Source organism: Narcine bancroftii, chromosome 3 (assembly GCF_036971445.1).
Source record: "Narcine bancroftii isolate sNarBan1 chromosome 3, sNarBan1.hap1, whole genome shotgun sequence".
NCBI classification, from domain to species: Eukaryota; Metazoa; Chordata; class Chondrichthyes; order Torpediniformes; family Narcinidae; genus Narcine; species Narcine bancroftii.
Window position 1 is genome coordinate 300,866,129 of NC_091471.1, and position 22,380 is coordinate 300,888,508.

General features: G+C 43.9%; 1 protein-coding gene across 7 annotated transcripts in view; it reads right to left on the bottom strand.

The window, feature by feature from the left end:
• The window catches only part of LOC138758982 (phospholipid-transporting ATPase IC-like), a 98,818-nt gene extending 76,654 nt beyond the window's left edge, over positions 1 to 22,164 (bottom strand). For 4 of the 7 annotated variants that reach the window (XR_011354565.1, XM_069928701.1, XM_069928697.1 and 1 more), the window contains exons 1-4: positions 21,918 to 22,164; positions 5,139 to 5,179; positions 4,957 to 5,022; positions 2,670 to 2,761 (exon numbers count right to left, since the gene is read on the bottom strand). Coding sequence is in view for 6 of the 7 variants with exons in the window: in XM_069928701.1 (XP_069784802.1) it covers positions 2,670 to 2,761; positions 4,957 to 5,014 (150 nt within the window). In the remaining variant the exon portion in view is untranslated. Of the gene's footprint in view, positions 1 to 2,669; positions 2,762 to 4,956; positions 5,023 to 5,138; positions 5,180 to 18,171; positions 18,390 to 21,917 lie in introns of those variants that run through there. The other 3 variants (XM_069928700.1, XM_069928699.1, XM_069928698.1) reach the window with 3 other exon arrangements.
• Between the last annotated feature and the right edge of the window lie 216 nt (positions 22,165 to 22,380).

The following is a 22,380-nucleotide window of genomic DNA, read 5'->3' on the forward strand; positions in this document are numbered from 1 at the left end:
GCCTTTCTAGCTTAATGATATCCTTTCGCCAGCTGGATGACCAAAGCCGCACAATACTTTGTGTGGTCTCACCTGTGCCTTGTAGAGCTGTGTCATGAGGTCCACACTTTCAAACTCATTATCCTGGCCAGTGAACACAAACATGCCAAACGCCTTCTTCACCACCTTGACAATCTAAGTGCCACATTCAGGGAATTATGTACGGAAAAACCGTTATCCAGAATTCAAGCAACTGGCAGACCCAAGCAACCAGCAAAAAATAATTGCAAAACATAAATGGATAAAAAATACACAAGCTTAAAATTGGCATCCCCCTCGTGGTTAGGTCGCTAATCGCGCACATGCAGTCTCAAGCAACCGGAAAATTCATTTATCTGGCATCTACCAATCCCTATATACTGCACTTGCATCCCAGAGATCATTCTCTTCTTCAAGGCTCCATCATTTATTGTGTGAGTCCTACCAGGTTTAACTTAACAAAGTGCAACACTTTGTACTTCTCCGGGTTAAATTCCATTTGCCACTCCTTGATCCACCTTCACAACTGATTTAGCTTCTGTTCAAAACATATATGTTTCCTTACTGTCCTTCCTTCCTCTCTCGCTGCTAATCCTACCTACCCTCCCTCCTTTGGGCATATCCCATGACCTTCCTTCTCCATCCCATTAATGAATGTGTGAAGCCTTGGGCCTGATGCAGTATAGAATATGGCTGGCGGGTGACCTCACACAAAACTGGCTTGGGATCTCTTTCTGGAACATCTGTTAGGAGTGGGAGAATGTTTTATGCATTTTGGTTAACGTGTATAGTCTGCTGGTGTGTTCCGCACCTATACATATGGGGCTTATTTATATAGGTCTACAGCTCTGTAAAGATAAGGATGTCAATGAACAGGTATTTCTCACCATGGTTCAAGTTACAGAAAGCAACAATGCTATTAGATTACAGGGTAAGGGAAGGCTACAGGCCTTTGAAGCTGGGGCCTTTGAATCTCAGTCTGCTCATCCACAAGGTGTGTCAAGTCAAAAGCATATTTCTTCACAACTTTAACACCAATGCATTCACTAAAACGTTTGGAACATTTGTCAACAATACAGGCCTGAAATGTCTTTGGAACTACTCTTGGTTTGTTACTTGAGGTTTCAGCGGAAACCCCATTTGCTATCGTCCGCAAAATCAACTCCAGTGGAATCAGATTAGTGAGGCCTGACCTAAACTGCAATGTTGAGGTCAATGCAAATTCCAATCTGCTAGACTCTGATCAACAAAAGTGTCAAATGCCATCCTAGACTCATATTCATTTTCTTTCTCTCTCCCTCTCCCTCCCCATCCCTTCATCTCCCTCCCTCTTCCCCTCCTTCTCCTCCCTCCTCTCCCCTTCCCTCTCCCTCCCTCCTCCTCCTCCTCGCACACCCAGATTTTTTATTTCAGAGAGTGCTTGTACAAAGACTGTATTAGAGGATAAAGGGAGAGCACAGGGAGCTGGGGTCTGAATTCTGCTTCGGGAAAACTCGGATGTCAGACTGCCTGCAGGGAGTTAGTTCAGCCCGCAGGTGAGGAAGAGTTGGTGGGACCCACACCTGGGTTGGACTGTGCTGAGTGTTGAGGCCACAGCTTCCCCCCACCCAGCAGTGAGAGGGGGAAAAAAAAGCCACACCATCTGAATCTTCAATACTGAGCACCGCTCCTGTCACACTGAAGAGGGATGGCTGAAAGAAGTGTAACTGGGTCCCTATAGGAGCCACAGAACATTCCCATTATTAGCAGAAGGAATGTGTTTTTGAAAAGCATTGAAAATGTTTAGCTGGTAAAATACAGGATTCCGTTGACACCGTGGTTAAGTGAAAAAACACACAAATGCTGGCTAAACTCAGCAGGTCAAAGTGTCTTTATGTAGCAAAGCTGAAGATACATTATCAACGTTTCAGACTTGAGCCCTTCATCAAGGTGTGGGGGAACATGAGAGATGTCTGAACAAAAGGGGAAGGGGGGATGGTGAAGGTGGGAGATGACAGGTGGGGAGGACACAATAGTTGGGGGGGGGGAAGGTTAAGGTGTAGAGAGAAAGGAACTGAAATAACTAGTTAAGGAGGGGGAGGGGGGAAAGGACAAGCTGATTAGTGGAATTCAGTGAACTCAATGTTCATGCCCTGGGGTTGGAAAAATGAGGTGTTGTTCCTCCAATCTGCGGGTGGTCAGGGTGGGGTATTGTGAAAGGCCATGGACAGATATGTGAGCTCGAGAATGTGACTCAGAATTGAAATGGTTGGCTACGGGGATGGAGAGGGGGTGCTAGGCGAAGTGATCTCCTAATCTGCGACCAGTCTCTCCGAAGTAGAGAAGGCCACAGATGGTGCTACGGATGCGGTGAATGAGTTCTTTGGAGGTACAGGTGAAGTGTTGCTTCAACTGAAAGGTCTGTTTGGGACCTTGGACCATGGTGAAGGTGAAGGTGTGGGTGCAAGAATTATACCTCCTACGACCACAGTGTTTAGCTGTTCATCTCTTCTTCTGAAATTTACCACGACCAATTGTTGGCATTAATTTTGCTCTAACGTATCTGCAGGTTTTTGGTTCACTCTGATGGGGCAAATGGGGCCTGTAATAGATATGTGTGTTCTCTATGGGTCACTCCACATTCTGTATTCCAGTGGAAGAAAGAGACTTACAGCATATTTCCTTCTATTAAAGCAGAGGAAGGTGCGTTCCTTGATCCGAGTGTGGTAGCTTGCGTTGTTAGCCTTCACTTCCCAGTTGTGGTCTGCAATGAAGAACAACCTGAATTAAATTTTACTTAAAAGTTAAAAAAAAATACTGGAAATGCTGCACAGGTCAGGCTGCATCTGTTGGAGAGAGAAGCAGAGTTAACATTTCAGGTCAGAGACCCTTTGGCAGACCTGGGAAGGACACAAAAGGAGCTCACAAAGTTGCAGAGGAGGGGGGGTATCTCCCAGAGGGTAAAACCAGGTGACTACGGGGATAAACAATGAATTGCTGGAGGAACTCAACAGGTCAGGCAGCATCCATAGCCTTGGAGATAAGCTGTAAATAAGGTCATCTGGTCAATTAGAGTGAGAACATAGACAGAAGAAATGATTCTCAACTGCACTCCTGATAATAAAACCCCACGCCAATTAAAATAACTAGGCCTTGGCGAGCTGGCACACCAATACTGAAATCCTGAAAAAGAACTTCCTTCAGTCACAAATCCACTATCTGATCACTCAACTGCCTGAGAAGAGTTCATCAACATCTTCAGGAAAGGAGAAACATGGGAGCTTTAGAGGGTTCCCTTTGAAGTCAGCAACAATGAAACTCGTTTTCAGAATCCTCCTCAACCCCTTCTCTCTGCAGAGACACAGAACAATAAGACACAGGCTACCTGTAAGGTATTAGATGGCAAAGGCTCTTACTACTTGACCAAAACAAGACATATCCAGGCTCCAGCAAAATATTGTGCACCCGTTGTTGTTTAATAGCTGCGTCAATTGCTTGCAGAAATCAACCAAGAAGATCGTGAGACTGATTCCAAAGTGCTGCTGCAAATCATACCCTCTCACATGAACAAAGTACTCAGAGGTGAATGGTGTGAACTCTCCTTGTATAATCACCCCTTTGTATGTGGAAGCAGGAAAATGGTTCAGAGAAAAGACCAGGTGATTATATATCCCCGGCCTTGGGTCAGTTCAAGGGATTAATTTTGAACTTTGATATGCTGAACAAGTTCACTAAAGGTTCTGGAAACAAGAACACACATATTCTTTCAATAATTATGGGTGTTTTCCCTTAATAACAAGAGCATAAATTGCAAACTTTAATTAACCATGGTGACATGCCCCTATTAATGACCTACCTTCGTGTTACTGCAATATCCATGGAAGTGGGTACAATTACAACATTCAAAATATATTTAGACTGATGTATATATAGGAAGGGTGCTGAAGGATATGGATCAAATGCAGGCAATTGGGACTGGCCCATAATGCCAACTTTGTCAGCTTGAATGAGTTGGCTGTGGTTCCTGTTCCGAGCTATGTGACTCTATAATTATAATGTTAGTTTATACCATCTCTCATTGAAATTTGGATGTTTGAAGGGGTACAGTAGGGTTAACATCTCTGAATTTAGTAGATCTAAATTGCACATCTCAAAGATGTATGGCTGTTGATTGCTGCTGTACATTACACTTCCTTTTGGTAAGTAACAAAAGAATCAAAAGAGAATCAATGAGCATGAGAGAGAGAAAGGGAGAGAGAGAGAAAGCATGTCTCAAGGCTTCAGGGAAATCAAGAGGGGGAAAGGGACTGATGGGGTCACTGGGCTATGAGCCAGTATGGATCAATGGGCCTTTAGGGGCTCAGGGTCGAAATATCATTTATATATCTTTACCTCCTATGGACGCTGTGAGACCTGCGGAGTTCCTCGAGCATTTCTGTGCTTTTATGGCCATGAGGCTTGCCTGCATTCACCCCAAATCTCCGACACCTTTCTTGTCCATGTACCTGTCTAAATATCTTGTAAATATTACAATTTTTCCAGCCTTTACCACTTCCTCGGGCAGCATTCTAAATACAAACTGTTAATTTATTTTTTAAAGTTAAATTTAGACATAACCCTCAGTAACAAGTCATTTCGGCCCTCAAGTCCATGCCGCCCAATTTACACCCAATTAACATACACCCCTGGTACGTTTTGAACAGTGGGAAGAAACCAGAGCCACCATGGAAAACCCACGCAGACACGGGGAAAATGTACAAACTCCTTATGGTCTGAACCCCCTGGTCCCGATCATTGGTGCTGAAAAGGCGTTGTGCTAACTGCTATGCCTTGGGTGAGTGCACTGGGGGAAGAAGTACATTGTAAGCCCATATCCCAACTTTCTGGACTCCTGGGTGTTGGTGCATAAGACTATTTGTTCTAATAGCGAATGGCGATGTAAATGAACATGTGTCATACCATCTGTCTTTTGATGAGTCTCAGAATTATTTGAACTTGAACTTTTAGAGGAGTTCATTATGGCACCTGAAACATAAAAATAAATACCTCTGTATCACAAACACTGAACAAGTTAAGCAATAGCCCCTGACATTGTTAGAAAAGAAAATGACAAATTCCACATCACATAAATAAGGTCTTACCTGGAACCCTTAGCAGTCAGTCGAGGCCACTCAACTCTGCACTGTAAAGAGCATCGATTAGTATTAATGTATTGATACCATGAAATTTTAGTATAACACCCTCTGACACATCCACCCATCGTTTAGAGCATACAAAGCAGCAAAAGTAGGTCAAGCCTGCAACAGCATTGATCAAGATCAGGGCAGCTCTTGCTGTGGACTAGGTCGGCTCTGCTGCGCATTTCCCTCATTACCCTTAATTCCTCTGCTTTGCAATATTCAGTGAGGCAGCCTCCACTGCTAATTCCACAGATGCACCACTTCCCTGGGAGAAGCAGTTCCTCCTCAACTCCATTCCCCAAATCTTGAGGCTGTGTCCCCATAGTTCTAGTTTCACCCATTAGTGGGAACAACTTACTTGCCTCTACCTTGACTATCCCTTTCACAATTTCATGTGATCCTGTCTCATTCTTCTATTTAATGTCTACGCAACTGAGCAGAGGCCCCAAATTTATATTCACAATTCATCTTGTGTACTTTTGCCTGTCACATGCTGCTAAATTATGCTTTTAGCTGCATTTAGACAACCTCTTCAAACACACATTTGGAAGGAGTATAATGTTGCAGACGTTTAGAATATATATAAGCCTTGCCGAAAAATATATCTCCATGTCTCTCCTTAGAGATTCTGCTTAATACTAAGCCACTTCCCTGAAGAGTCCAGTGGAACACAGCATGATTTTGTAAACAAACAATGGTGGGCGATGAATCAACCTCCAGCCCGAGCTATGGAAAATTTAGAAACAAAAGCAAGTTCTTTTTAATAAAAAGGAATGACCTCAAGGGAACATGTTCAAGGTTGTAATACATTCCCAGTTTTTGAAAAAAAATGTAAAATGCTCAAAGTTTGCACCCTCAATTTATGATGCTATTCAAATGAATTACAACTGCTCAGATATTTCCTATTTTGTGCATAGTTGTGCAAAGTAGCAAAGGATATTACTCTACAACATTAAACAGTATGTTTAATGCAGTCAATTATGCCAAGGTGCTTCCTGGGTTCAAGGTAAATTCTATAATATTAACTTTTTTTCTTTTTCAAATACCTAGCCAATTTCCTTTCCAAAATTACTTTTGATAATGAAACCTTGTCTAATGTGGGTATTTCTTGTCCTAAAAATTCCTTTATACAAAAAAAAATTTCCTAACTTTGTTGCTTATTCTGTGGATAACGAAGAGCATCCCACTGCTTCGGGTAGGAACAAGCAAAGAGCAGAGAAAGAAGGAAAAAAGGATCACCACTGAATTAGGGGACATGACTCATAATCAAGATGCTTGCTTCATGCCTTATTCATTCAGAATGCATCCCACAAGAAATAGGACGTGCTGATGCAAGGGTGAGAGAGACATAACTCTGGGAACCACAGTTAGCATTTTGTGATCTTCAGGACATTCCACTGCAACCCAAAATGAACTGGCTTAACACAATCTCAGCAAAAAATGTGATTTAATTTCTATTAAGTATTTATATATTTTATTTAATCATGGAAGTTATTTAGGTGATTTTAATTAAATACTTTTTAAAATCTTTTCATCATTTTCAATAATTTTGTGTTTCTGAATGTCAGGAACATCCAGGAAATTGAGGAAAATCTTGACAGATTTAATAGGCAGCAAAACTGGACAATGTTTGTTCCAATCCACCCACATAACCAGATAACAGTGCGATGTAATGCAATTGGAATGGCAAGGAAATTCAGAATAAATGGTGGTGTACCGAGAGATGTAAAGGGATGTGGTGCATGCCCACAGATCCCTAAAGGTGGTGATGCAGGAAGATGGGATCTTTCTTTTGCTGGCTAAGGCATGGAATATAGCACCTGAACAGTTAGCCCATAGTTGGGATGGATGTGATTTCCCTATAGAATATGGAGAATTTGATCAGGACGGGAAATTTCAGAATAGGTGGGAGCAGAGGAGGCACATTTAATTGAACAGCATTAAATTATGAGAGTCTCACATTGAGTGGATATGAAGGACCAAATGGGAAGAAATTCTTTCCTTTGGTGGGAGTCAGAAATACAGCTCCATCATATGGCAAAAACTCTCGTCACATTGAAAAGGTACACGTGAAGCTCAGAACCCCACAGCAATAGACAAGAACTGATACGCTTTTCAACAGCCAGCATGTATATGATGGGATGAATCTTCAACGCCATACTCAGCTAATACTCTGGTCCTGTGGGTTCCTAAAGAATGTCAACAATCTCTCCATAAACCTATTTCTGGCAAAATAAATGTATTTGACCTTCAGTGCATAAGAGTGCTGGAGAAACTCAGCTGGTCGCGCTGCATCAATAGAAAGTGAAAGGTGGTCGACGTTTCGGGCCTGAGCCTTTTATTTCCTGTGGATGCTGCATGCCCTGTTGAGTTTCTCCCATTCTTTCATGTGCTGCACAAGACCTCAGCATCTGCAGATTTTCTTGTTTACCTGTATTCCACCTTCTCTCTTCACTTGCGTGCAAGTGCAACCTGATTTCAGAAATTAGAAATAATCCTTTTATCCACTTTTTCTCTAGCTCTGCACGTGCAGCCTGAAAATCAAAACTGATCACACGTTCAACAGAACCCTGTCTTCACTGTAGGGCTTCCATAATGAAAAGACCAATATTTATTTTATCGACCTCTCTTCATTTCAACAATAACAGATGCAAAACCTTTCCAGTCAAGCTGCTAAATGATAAACCCTATAAAACTTGAGAAAAGCACAAACTTGTGACTCTTAAGGGTTTGAGACAACAGGCACGTAACGGCACAATCAAGGAACTTTGCCGCTACACGGGCAGTCTAAAAAGGAATTGCAGGAATTTTCAGTCGATTCCTGCATCGCGATTTATCCTGCAGGACGTCTACAACTTTCGGAGGGAGCCTGTGGTGTAAATTGTACCGGAAAAATTTGTTGTCAGTCATCCACTCCAATGCATGTCCAACCCCCGGGACTGTTGCACTCAGGTACTTGCAGTCTAAAAAGGCTCCCAGTGTGAACAATCACATGGGCAATAATTATATTAATTTTTTTCCTGACATTGCAGTCTAAAAACATGAATGATTTATCAGAGATGTCAAAGAAAAATTGATTGCACTTTCAGGTGTAATTGTTGTTTTCTGTTCTCAGAATGAAACCTCAAAAGATTTTTTTTTTGCTGAATGTGAGGAGTTAGGTAGAAATGACAAATTTATATACTTTCATGATTATGGTAATCCTAATTATAGCTTTGTAGCAGCCTGCGGCCCACTCCGTGGGCCTACACAGCAAACAGCCATCAAACACAACGATCAGGTAGACAGCACGCAGGATGAGAGGCTTGCTCCCATAGGCTGCAGGACTAGCAGTTGAATCGACCAATCAGTGCCAGCAGGTCACAGGGGGTCTAATCCGGCCACACGCCAATCAGCAGCAGGCCTCATTCAAGCCACACCGCAGCAGTAACAAGGCCAGATATCTATAAAAGGCAGAGCTGCAGCCCAATAAAGCCAGTGTCGAATACCCTCCCTTGGTGCGTGAGTCTTCTTTTAACCTCAAGCTATAACCCATTATACCTTGATTTATAACCTTAACAACCCCGCTACAGCTTTGTGTGCGTATGAGCATGTTGAGGCCTACATCAGGACTAAAAATTGTCTTTGTTTTGCAGTTTCCCTCTATAAGTCCATTTTACACATCATTTTACTCAAAGATATTCCGTCTGGGAGATCATTTAAATATTTCTCACCTCATTTGGCAGTTCTGGATGAGTTTAGCTGTGCTTAGTCCTTTCAGACTCTTACAGCACAGAAACAAGCCCGCAAGCCCAACATGTCCTCCTGCTTTAGTCCATCTTGACTGCATTAGGGCTATCCCTCTCAGAGTCTCTCTTATCGAAGTGTTTCCGAAAGGAGGCTAACATGGCTACTCCACTGCAGCTCCTTCCATATGCCCTCCACCCTCTGAGTGAAAAATTGTCCTTTCGTGTCCATTCTAAATCCCACCCCTCACCTTATAGTTATTGCCTTTTGTTTTAGATTCCCTTACTCTGGCAAACAGACTGTCACTAGTCATCATATCTACACCCTCATGATTTTATAGACCTTACCCCCCACCCCCTCCACCCCCTCCCCCCCCCACAAGTAACCTCCTGCACACAAAGATAAACAGATATAGATTTTTCAGTATCTCGCAGTGACTCAACTTCCCAACACCTTCTGGCCGACCTGTGGGTGTGTCTGCTCTGGATTGCCCTGCGTCTTCTGTGTGGTAACAAAAATCCCCATGGGGAAATCATGGATGGCTCAGCTTGAGGATTAGTGGGCAGCTTTCTATATTCGCAGCAATGCACGGGGTGGGTGGGGGGCAACAGCCTACACAATATGGAATATGAGAGAAAACTGGAGCGGAACGCAGTGAGAAAACACAAACTCCACACAGACAGCGCCAGGAGGTTAGGACTGAACACAGGATGATTGTGCAGAATCGACTCCAGCTCTGAACTTGGGCTCCAGTCGAGCCTTGCATCTAAAATGAATGTAATCTTACCTTCTCAGGTCTCTGCACAAGTCCTTTTAGCCTGGAGGCCCTCGCCAGCCACACCTACCTTTCCATGTTATTCGCTCTTCCTTAGGGACAAAGGAGTTCTTAAAACAATCTTTGCTTCAACTGTTGCTGGCCTTTGAATTTCTTTGTTGAGGCTTGCTTCTACTAAACAAATGTTCTTAAAAAGGGAATTTATGGAATGTGTGGAACTTGGACCCCTGATTTACCTAATATTTCAAAGATTATGCTGAAATGCTGCGAGGTTATTGTGAATAATGCGAATTTGGATAAAACAATTATAACACACATATACAGAATGTACACAGAGAAACAATAGCTTTTGTATGGTTCTTGCACAACAAAGACAAAATTGATGAGTTTATTGTCATGCTGCAGCAGTACAAAGAAAAACTATAATAGTAGACAAACTGAATTAAATTAAGAGACAATAAGTACATGATAGTTAATAAATATTCACAATAATCCCTAGTGCAAAAAAAAAGACTTTACAAGGGTGCTGAGAGTTCTTTCGTGGTGTTGGAGCAGTCCATGATTAATACGGTTAGGGTTAGGGTTCTTGAACCTGGAGGTGCTGGTCTTCAGGCTTCCATACCTTCTGCCTGAAGGAAGCATTAAGATGAGGTGGTGACCAGGATGATGGGATCCTCTATGATATTGGCTGCCTTCACATAGATGTCTGCAATGCCTTCACATAGATGTCTGCAATGGAAGGTCAATGCCAGTGATGGACATGGCTAGATTAGCCACTTTCCATAACCTTCTGCCTTCCTAGACATTTGAATTCCAAAACCAGGCTGTGATGCAACCTTTCAGTGTAATTTCCACCGCACCCTATGGAAATTTGATAAGAGACATGTCAAATCTCCTCAGACTTCTTAGAAGTAGAAGTGTTGGTCGGCCTACTTCACAGTTGTCTTGATGCATTGGGCCCAGGAAAGGTCTTCTGAAATATGGACTTCCAGGAACTTGAAGATTCTGCCTCCCTCCACTTCTTTCCCATCAATGCAGACTGGTTTGACCTCTCCTTTCTAAAGTCAACAATAAGCTCCGTGGTCTTAGTGATGTTGAGAGCAAGATTGTTGTTCTGGTACCACTCAACTGGGTTCTCGATCTCCATTCAGTATTCTGCCTCATTTCCAATTAGTCAGCCAATTTATAAGTGAATTTGTAGATTGAGTTGGAGCTGAACTTAGCTGCATGGTCATAGTTGTACAAGCCATCAAGTAGGGGACTAAGCGTACAGCCTTGAGGTATCCTTCTGATGATCAGTGTGAAGGAAATGCAGTTGCCCATCTGACTGGAGTCTGCCGATGAGGAAGTTGAGGATTTACTATTTACCTGTTGTGACAAGAGGTGAAGTGGAGTGGATCCAGGTCCTTCCTGAGACAGGAGTTGATTCACTCCATAACCAACATCTCAAAGCTGTAGATGTCGGCATCACCGGCCAATAGTCCTTGAAGCAGGTCACCTTACACTTTTTGAGCAGCAGAATGATGGACATCCATTTGAAGTGATGAAGGGGGGGTGGGGGGGACGGACTTGTGAGCGCTGTAGCGAGAGGTTGAAATGTCTACAAAAAGTGCAGCTAGTTGGTTTGCATGGGTTTTAAGGGCACAGGTACACCATCTGCCCCAAACATTTTCTGAGCATTCACCCTCCTGAAGCTTCTCAGCCTCAAAGACTGGGGGCACAGAGTCACCCACCAGGGGCTGTGGGGGCTCGTGAGGTTCCATCATTGTTTTCTCTCTCAAAGCAAGCACAGAGGCATTGAGTTCATCCAAAAGAGATATACAGGTACACGTGTGCTTAATGTCTGTTTGGGGAACATCCAACTGCATGTATGAACATGGTTCCATAATTATTCAGTTATCACGAGCAAGTCCACAGCAATATCGAAAAAGCGATTGCTAGCTATAGGAAATTGTATACTGTATATGATTTGACTGCCCCACTCTCTCCCCACAGCTCTGTATCAGTCCAACTAATCCCACTCCCCTGCGCTCTTCCCACAGACCTACATCAGTCCCCACACATATCCCGATTCCCTGTTCTCTCCCCACAGCCCCGTGTTGGTCCCCACACTGATCCCATTGGCCTTATCTCTCCCCACAATCCCATGTCGGTCCCTACATTGATCCCTACTTGCAAAAGTTTACAGGTAAAATATAGTATCCCATATAGTTTTGCCAAGTATATAATATGGTGTTTCTTCTTCTTCTTCTTTGGCTTGGCTTCGCGGACGAAGATTTATGGAGGGGTAAAATGTCCACGTCAGCTGCAGGCTCGTTTGTGGCTGACAAGTCCGATGCGGGACAGGCAGACACGGTTGCAGCGGTTGCAGGGGAAAATTGGTGGGTTGGGGTTGGGTGTTGGGTTTTTCCTCCTTTGTCTTTTGTCAGTGAGGTGGGCTCTGCGGTCTTCTTCCAAGGAGGTTGCTGCCCGCCGAACTGTGAGGCGCCAAGATGCACGGTTTGAGGCGATATCAGCCCACTGGCGGTGGTCAATGTGGCAGGCACCAAGAGATTTCTTTAGGCAATCCTTGTACCTCTTCTTTGGTGCACCTCTGACACGACGGCCAGTGGAGAGCTCACCATATAACACGATCTTGGGTAGGCGATGGTCCTCCATTCTGGAGACGTGACCTACCCAGCGCAGTTGGATCTTCAACAGCATGGATTCGATGCTGTCGGCCTCTGCTATCTCGAGTACTTCAATGTTAGGGATGAAGGCGCTCCAATGAATGTTGAGGATGGAGCGGAGACAACGCTGGTAGAGGCGTCCTAGGAGCCGTAGGTGATGCCGGTAGAGGACCCATGATTCGGAGCCGAACAGGAGTGTGGGTATGACAACGGCTCTGTATACGCTTATCTTTGTGCGGTTTTTCAGTTGGTTGTTTTTCCAGACTCTTTTGTGTAGTCTTCCAAATGCGCTATTTGCCTTGGCGAGTCTGTTGTCTATCTCGTTGTCGATCCTTGCATCCGATGAAATGGTGCAGCCAAGATAGGTAAACTGGTTGACCGTTTTGAGTTTTGTGTGCCCAATGGAGATGTGGGAGGGCTGGTAGTCATGGTGGGGAGCTGGCTGATGGAGGACCTCAGTTTTCTTCAGGCTGACTTCCTGGCAGTTTCCGCAAAACAGGACGTCAAGCACTGAAGAGCTGGCTCTGAATGGGCAACTAAAGCGACATCGTCTGCAAAGAGTAGTTCACGGACATGTTGCTCTTGTGTCTTGGTGTGAGCTTTCAGGCGCCTCACATTGAAGAGACTGCCATCCGTGCGGTACCGGATGTAAACAGCGTCTTCATTGTTGAGGTCTTTCATGGCTTGGTTCAGCATCATGCTGAAGAAGATTGAAAAGAGGGTTGGTGCGAGAACGCAGCCTTGCTTTGCGCCATTGTTTATGGAGAAGGGTTCAGAGAGCTCATTGCTGTATCTGTCCTGACCTTGTTGGTTTTCGTGCAGTTGGATAACCATGTTGAGGAACTTTGGGGGGCATCCGAGGCGCTCTAGTATTCGCCAAAGCCCTTTCCTGCTCACGGTGTTGAAGGCTTTGGTGAGGTCAACAAAGGTGATGTAGAGTCCTTTGTTTTGTTCTCTGCACTTTTCTTGGAGCTGTCTGAGGGCAAAGACCATGTCAGTAGTTCCTCTGTTTGCGTGAATGCCGCACTGTGATTCTGGGAGAACATTCTCGGCGACACTAGGTATTATTCTATTTAGGAGAATCCTAGCGAAGATTTTGCCTGCAATGGAGAGCAGCGTGATTCCCCGGTAGTTTGAGCAGTCTGATTTCTCACCTTCGTTTTTGTACAGGGTGATGATGATGGCATCACGAAGGTCCTGAGGCAGTTTTCCTTGGTCCCAGCAAAGCTTGAAAAACTCATGCAGTTTGGCATGCAGAATTTTGCTGCCAGCCTTCCAGACCTCTGGGGGGATTCCATCCATACCTGCTGCTTTGCCACTTTTCAGTTGTTTAATTGCCTTATATGTCTCTTCCCGGGTGAGGACCTCATCCAGCTCTAGCCTTAGGGGCTGTTGAGGGAGCTGGAGCAGGGCGGAATCTTGGACTGAGCGGTTGGCACTGAAAAGAGATTGGAAGTGTTCTGACCATCGGTTGAGGATGGAGATCTTGTCGTTGAGGAGGACTTTGCTGTCTGAGCTGCGCAGCGGGCTTTGGACTTGGGGTGAGGGGCCTTACACAGCCTTTAGAGCCTCGTAAAAACCCCTGAAGTCGCCAATGTCCTTGCTGAGCTGGGTTCGTTTGGCGAGGCTAGTCCACCACTCATTTTGGATCTCCTGGAGTTTGCGCTGAAGATGGCTGCATGCATGACGGAAGGCTTGTTTCTTCTCTGGCCAGGACGGTTTTGTAAGGTGAGCCTGGTGGGCAGCTCGCTTCTTTGCCAGCAGTTCCTGGATTTCCTGGCTGTTTTCGTCGAACCAGTCCTTGTTTTTCCTGGAGGAGAAGCCCAGTACCTCTTCAGTGGATTGCAGTATGGTAGTCTTCAGCTGTTCCCAGAGGGTTTCAGGGGACGAGTCCGTGAGGTGGATTGCATCCTCGAGCTTTGCTTTGAGGTTTGCCTGGAAGTTTCCTCTCACTTCATCTGACTGCAGATTTCCAACATTGAACCTCTTTCTGGGGGCTTTACTGTTCCTCGGTTTTGGCTTGAAGTGAAGATTGAGCTTGCAGCGAACCAACCGGTGGTCAGTGTGGCATTCCGCGCTGGGCATGACCCTTGTGTGGAGTACATCTCGTTTGTCTCTTTCTCGCACCAGGATGTCCATATCACATATTGCCCAATTTCACAGAACGTATCATGAACATTAAAGGGCGCATACCTGTATCGCAATTGATCTTTATTCTTAATTAACCCACAACTCCGGTATGTTTTGGAGGGTGGGAGGGAACTGGAGCACCCAGAGGAAACCCACACAGAAATGGGGAGAAGATAAAAACTCCTTACAGACAGTGCTGGATTCGAACCTGGGTCGCTGGTGCTGTAACAGCATTGTGCTAATTGGTATACTAACTGTACCACCCCATATATCACCCTATAGGATATGTAGCCATTTAAATTCTACCACTGCTGTATGGCATCCGTCTGAGACTCCAGCTTAGTCCAGAATTGTCTCTTTATATTGTTGATGGCCTTCCTGAGGTTGTACCTGGACTTTCTGGATGATTATTTTTAAAGAATTACTGAGTAAATGAGTGATATGCTGATGGGACTTTATTTTCTGTGCTATATGACTATATGCCCATTCGACAATGACTCCATCTAAAACTAAGGAAGGACCTTAATCAATGATAGATCTGTACCACTTGCTTTCTGAGGTGGGGTATACTAACTAAAATTGCAAAGAGCAGCAGACAAACAATGGTTTCCATCAATTATCCTCAATATAGATTTTCCAAGAATTGCAGTGAATTTCCACTGAATGGCAGTGATTTTTTTTTGTCATAATATAAAATATTTCATAAATATCCATTACAAAAGGAGTGATACGATACAATATGAAACAAGTTCCAGATACCATGGTGCAGGAAAACATAATGCTGCTGTAATTGCACTTGCCAATAATTCCTTAGTTTTGCATTTCCCAACCTCATACCTTGTCATGTATAAAAGTTCTTGCACAATTATGGAAATTACAACAGGGTAGTACAGCATTTAATGAAAATGATCCCTTATATCTCTTGGCATTTCCTTCCCTATTTTTTCAAGGTCCTGTTCTTAAACATTGACAAATCACTGTATCAACACCAAACATTCCTCTTAACTTCCTGTGCAAAATATATGTTTGTTTTATTTTAATTTAGACATACAGCATGGTAATAGGCTCTTCCGGCCCACAAGCCTGCACCACCCAAATATACCCATGTTTAATTTTGGGTTTTTTTTTCACAGAGAAACTCTACACACAAAACATAATGAACTCAGAACAGGTGGTCCCCACGTTCCAAGGCAGGTTGGGACTTTTAAATAGCTAGAAATTGTGTCATCTGTTCATGTGTCATGAAAGGAAAGTTTTTAAAAAATACATTTTACACATAAATTCCATGAGAGCGAATTTTATTCTATACAGTATTTCAAAATTTTGGGTTGTGATTTGTAAATTCTGAGGGTAAATTTCTGAAACACAAATGGCCATGACATGAGAGTCACCACACATGGTTTGGTGATTCAGTTTACATCACAGAAACCCTAACACTTGTCCATACTGAGCAAGTTATCCGGCTACACTAGTCTCATTTACCAGCATTTGGCACATCTCACTTTAAACCTTTCTCATAGATTTATCTGTCTGCCTTTTAAACATCGTCATTGAAACCTCTTCTCCCACTTCCTCAGGCAACTTGTTCCATCTACCTATCACCTTCCATGTGGAAAAACTTGGTCCTTTTTGAATTTTACCCACCTCATCTTAAAACTTCTGGATTTTGATGACCCACCCTGCAAAACAATCTGTGACCGTCCACTTTTTCTATGTCCCTCATAAGCTTACAAATCTCTATAAGGTGCACCCTTTCCAACTTAATGACATCATTCTCATAGCTGAAGGACCTAAATTGTGCACAATACTCTTAGTGTGATTGTAGAAGCAAACAGTGGATTAAACATTACAAATAAAAACAACCATGCTTATTTGGTGTAAAATATCTTGTTATTTCTAACGCAATTTTATATAATCTTCTTCCGTTCTTAGTACATGATCTAGTTAGACCCCAGAGTATTGTGTTCAGTTTTGCTTGTCTCGTTATAGGAAGGATGTTGAAGCTTTAGAGAAGGTGTAGAGGAGATTGGCCAGGACTCTGTCAGATTTTATGACGTCTTGTGAGGAAAGGTTGAGCAAGCTAGGGTTTTACTCCTTGGAGTGATGGAGGAAGTTTCACAACTTAATAGAGGTGGATAAGATGATGAGAGGAATAGATAGGGTGGAGAGCCAGCCCAGGCTGACAATGACCCATACCAGAGGACATCTGTTTAAGTTGAGTGGAGGAAAGTTTTGAGGAGACACAAGAGGTAGATTTTTTAACTGAGATTGGTGGGTGTCTGGAACACATTGCTGGGTGTGGTGGTGGAATCTGATACAATAGAATACTAAAAAGACTCTAAGATAGGAGCATGAATCACTGGAGTCCCCCAGCCCCCATCGACGTGATCTACCGGGATTGTTGTCTGAAGATGGCGTACAAAATCATTGAGGTCCCCTTCCACCCCGCACACAGCATCTTTCAGCTGCTTCCGTCAGGAAAAAGATACAGGAGGATCAGAGAGAGCACCCCACCAGGTTGAGGAACAGCTTCTTCCCACAGCAGTGAGAATGCTGAACGACCAAAGGAATGGCTCACACTCACCATCCGAGACTCTCATATTTATGAAACAACATTTATTAATTTACTTATTTGCATCTATGAATACTTGTTCTGCATATTGTTATCTGTATGTGTCCTATGTTTGGTTGTGTGTCCGCATGTTTTGCACCAAGGACTGGAGAACGCTGTTTCGTTGGGTTGTACTTGTGCAATCCAATGACAATAAACTTGAATTGACTTGACTGTAAGAGGGTTATGGGCTGTGAGGGTGGGAATGGTTAGATTGATCATGGTTTATGTGGGTTGGCACAACATCATGGGCTGAAAGCCCCAGACTGTGTTGAACAACGTTACTAAATTTGGAGTCTGTGTTTATTGGGTATCCCCATTCTTCGACAAATTTCTAGCTTACTCAGTGTTACAGGTGATGACGTGCACTTCAAATACTGGGTAATGCATCAGATCACTTCCCCCTGAGCTTATTTTACTTTGACATCCAAGCCTGAATTATAACAAGCAAACAACGAGCTGCAGGAGGAGCTCAATGAGTCCACGCAGTATCCATGGGTAGAAATGGTCAGTCAGTGGATTGGGAGGTTTTATTGAGATAAACAGTCTCAACCCAAAATGTTGACTGACCATTTCTACCCGTGGATGCTGCCTGCTCGATGTTTGCTTGCGATTTCTGGATCTGCCTTTTGTGGTTCTCCCAAGTTGTAATAGGTGAGGTCAACCAATAAGTCCCTGTGTCCAGATTCATATTCGCAAGACTCCCATAAAGCTGTCATTTTGCATACTCACTGTATCGTCACTTGTTATATGCAGATTTATCACTTCCTCTCTAGAGATTTCCTGTTCCTTAAAATTATTATTCTTCTCAGCTCCCATTTAAATTCAAAAACCTGATGTTCTGATGAGTTAATGATCGATGTCGGGTCTGTGTTCCTTCACCCGATCCTCTCACTCCACCCCCCACACTAGAACAGCTTGTCCAGTTAATCAGTAAGATAAAGGCTGATCGTTCAGCTCTTCCACTTTCCTGCCTTATCACTGATCCCCAGTAAGTCCCTTATCGTCCAAAAAAACAATCACTATCTGGACCATCCACACCTGGGAAATTTACATTCTGTGCAAAAGGAAATGTTTCCTCACCTCAATTCTGCTTAATTACTCTTCCCTGGAACCCTACATCCTGGAAATCAAGCTTGTAAGTATCAGTCTCACTGACTCCAAGGCCCGAATATGCTTCATCACGCGCAGAGACTAATACTGTGCAGGATGTTCTTGACAAAGCAATGTCCAGCCTTAAGAAGACATTCACACCAATCCCATTGTAGCAAGGGGCATGATCATATTCATCTTCGGAATCAGTTGCTAATCTTGTCGTATATAACCTTGCACTGCTTTCACTGCTAAGGCCTCTGTAGCAATATCATGCAATGTGCTGTGTGATTAAGTCTCTCTGCAAGTCATTTCCAGTAATATTATGCAACTCCCAGAACACTGTGTGTATTTATCATGAATGACTCTATAAACTACCAGTGTGTTCAGAATTTACCACTTCCGCTAAAGCATATATACCTGTATTTTTTTAATAAAAATCACATTAACTATGATTATTAACCTTTATTTGCCTTTTTGTTTTGTGACCATTATAGAATCTAAGGTAAACGAGGGATGTTGTAATGATAATAATGGTTATGGAGCAGTTTACCTCCATTTATATATCTTAATTATTATCATACCTAAAAAAAAGATTTACTCTTTTGATATTGAGGTGAACATTTATCTTTCCGAAGCAAACCATCAGGAAGGAGCAACATATATTCCAGATTCTGGAATCTTGGGCAAACAATGAGAGGCTAGAGGGACTCAGTGGGTCAGGCAGCATCTGATGAGGGTCAGGGTCAGTCAACGTTTCAGGTCGGGGGCCCTTTATCAAAACAAAAAATGGAAGGAGTGATGTTAAGTATATCAAGGAGGACAGACAAAGGAGAAGGGAGGAAGCTGGGGAGAGGCGAAGAGACTGAAGGTGAGAGAGGGGGTGGTGGGAGACCACTGGGAGGGGAGAGCATGAAAAGAACAGGAGGTTAAAAAAAGAGAACAGTGAACCAGATAGAGGTGGGGGTATCCTAAAATTATTAAAATTGATGTTCATGCCATTGGTTTTAAGGCATCATTAATCCAACTTATCACAAGAGCTAAAGCTGTATAATTTAAAGATCTTGTTTTTTTGTCTTCGCTAACCCTTTGAAAGAGCCATTCTCAGAGACACTGAGAAATACAGCAGAGAAGCAAGCTCCAGCCATGGAGCCCAATAACACTAACCTAAACGTCAATCAAGTGTGATGAATGTTTCTATGGTCCCTGACGTTCTCATCAGCCCTCCATAGATTCTACCGATCACCAAGGAGCGATTTAAAGGAACCAACACGCACTCAAAGAACTCAGACATAACATCGCAAACTCCACACAGAGAGCACAGAGAGGTCAGGATTGAATCCGCGTCACTGGCACTGCAAAGCAGTCTCTATCCACTGAGTTGGTTCATTCCCATTTCCCTACCTCTTCCTGAATCCATGAATTATTATAGGGGCAGATCCAATACTCCATTGAAAATGACACTTCCATTGCCCTCTGTACCAGCCTAGTAAAAATCAATAATACCACACTAAAGGGATTCTCCCACCTTCTCCACCCTCCATGTCCTCCATTGCCCCCCCCTCCCATCACCTCCACACTTTCCATCAGTTGTTTTGCCAACCCTCTTTAACGCGCACCCTCATGTAACTGGCCGTGCTCCCAGTGAAGGCAATGCTTCCCATTCCTTTCCACCTAACCCAAAGCTAACAAAAGAACCAACCCATTTGGAAATGGATAGTGAACTGCAAATTGTGACAAAATTAAAAAAATGAAAGGAGGGAAAGATCTAAATTAAAACTTGCTCAATTAAAACTGTAAATGCGATTTGCACGAGTTTGTGGATCCTCCGATGAAAAGCCAGAAGAGAACATTCAGTTCTATGAATGTCCAATACATTAGCTTTATATTTGTCTTCATAACTACAGTTTACAAGCAGACATTAATAAATTTGTCACCAAAACATACAAACTCGTATTCATCAATGTTGAACTTCAAAATTGGCAAATGAATTTCAAAGCAGATAAAGGTGAGGTTGTGTATTTTGGTAACAAGGCACAAGTGGAGTCGGAGAGCAAAGAAATCTCACAGTATTACATACATCAGTCTGTAAAAGTTAACCCAAGATTAGCTAAGCCATAATGCAAATTGTCCACTAGGATTTATTATGGAAGAACTATGACGGATAAGGATCGGGTTAGGGTAAACCTATTTTGAACCTTGGGTTACATTTTAATCTGGCTCTTATATATCTCAGAAAAGGCATTAAAGTTCTGCATAAAGTAAAAAGGAGATACGGGTATACCCCGCTTTATGAAACTAGAGTGTTCCTATGAAACCTTTCATAAGCCAAAGTGGCATAAAGGGTAATTCACTACAATTCGAGGCTACTTTCATAAAAATGAAAACCCGTTCAAATCCTTTCATAAAAGTGAACAAGGCTTTCTTCGTGAAAGCAAATTTCTGTAATTCGAGTATTCGTAAAGTGGGGTATACCTGTACATGGACTAATGTGAGAAGTGTGAGGGGAGATGAACAAAATAGGTCTCCCTTCCCTTCAGAAAAAGAAGCTGAGGGTTCACCTTAAAGAGCTCTTTAAATGATGCAGAGTCAACAGAATCCCTGTGATTTCCACCTCCCCCCCCCCCCACCCCCCTCCCACTGCAGAGGTTAGGAGAAACAGATATTCCAAATGGACAGGCAGAAGTATGTGGCTGACAAGACAGCTCAATGAGATTGAAAATGCCTCAGGAGCTGGATACCATGAGAGTGATAGTTATCTTTCAGATGCCACTGATAGTCACCTTGATGGGGAGATGATGAGGAGATATAGTACTGATAAAATAACAAAGTCAAGGACAAAACAATGTTGTAAAATTGACAGCAAAGTCAATGAAAATTCGCAAAAATGTTCCCACCAGAACAAACAAAAAAAATCCTGTCAGCAAGGTGAGAGGGGCTGAAGCTCACTCATCCCCCGCTGGTAGTCCATAGCCTTGTTCATAGTAAGTCAAGGAATACTTAAGGTGGTCTGTGAGTGAAATAAGGTTGCAAAGCACTGGTCAGGTGGTGTGGGGAAGCTCCTGGACAAAGGTCCTTTGACAAATCAGTGGGCGCAACCAGATGGAATAAGTGAAAGGGTGCAAGATCTGGACAGAGGTGGCAAAAGGATATATCCAGACAATCTTGGGAGGAGGAATATGGTGGTTGGCGGAGAAGTGGGTGTTCTCTGCAGTAGTGAGGACCTCATGAGGGGGAATCTGACAGCAAACGTGAAGGACTTTGAGACTCAGAGAGCTATGCAGTAGGGACATAGGCTTTTGGACCAACGTGGCCATGCCCACCAAGTTTCCCATCTGAATGAGTTCCATTTGCCCGAGTTTAACCCTTTCCCCCCTAACCCTTCCATGTCCATGAACTTGTTCAAATATCTTCCACTCTCCCTGCCTCCAGCTTGTTCCACACACCCACTCCTCTCTCTGTGAAGAGAATGTGTTCCGGGGGGGGTCAAGAACTGGAGGCTATATTTTGGAGATCACTGGCAAACGCAATAACAGTGCAGCAAGAACGGGTTATGTGCAATCAACAAATGGGGGCAAAGAAGTGTCGCCCGGAGGCAGGCACCCCAGCAGGGAGCTGGGTAAGTGGGTGAAGACCGTGGAGGGTCATAGGGTTGAGATGAGGGGGAATGGGCCGAACCGTCTCCCTCTGTACTGGAAGCCTGCCTGCATTTCTCTCACCGCGCGGGATCAACTTACCCGATCGAGGAGGGGTTCTGGCTCCGGCTTCGGGGCTGAGCCCCCTCGGGGAGACGGGGAGGTGGAGGGGAACGGGGCAGCTCCTGCGATCGCGTTCCACGGACAGGACGGGTCTTCCGCAGTCCTGCAAGACACGAAGCGTGGTGGGTGAGGCAGGGGGAGGGGGGTACGTCCTCCAACAGGGCGCGCCGTCTCATGAACTCCCTCCTTGTGTCTCGCCCGTAGCGACGAGGTTACGGGTTTGAAACAACATCCCTTCCTTGCCAAATGATCTGCTCTTGCTCAGTGAGAACTCCGGCTTAACTCAAAGCAACTTCTGACGAGTAATGATTGTTCAGTCATTGCAGTCCAGGGGTGGCTGCCAGCCAAGATGAATGTGCTGGGCAGGGGCTACTCGCTCTGTGTTCGTATCCAATGTCGAAGAATTAAATTCATCCTCGGACAACGTTCATCCCTCCAGACG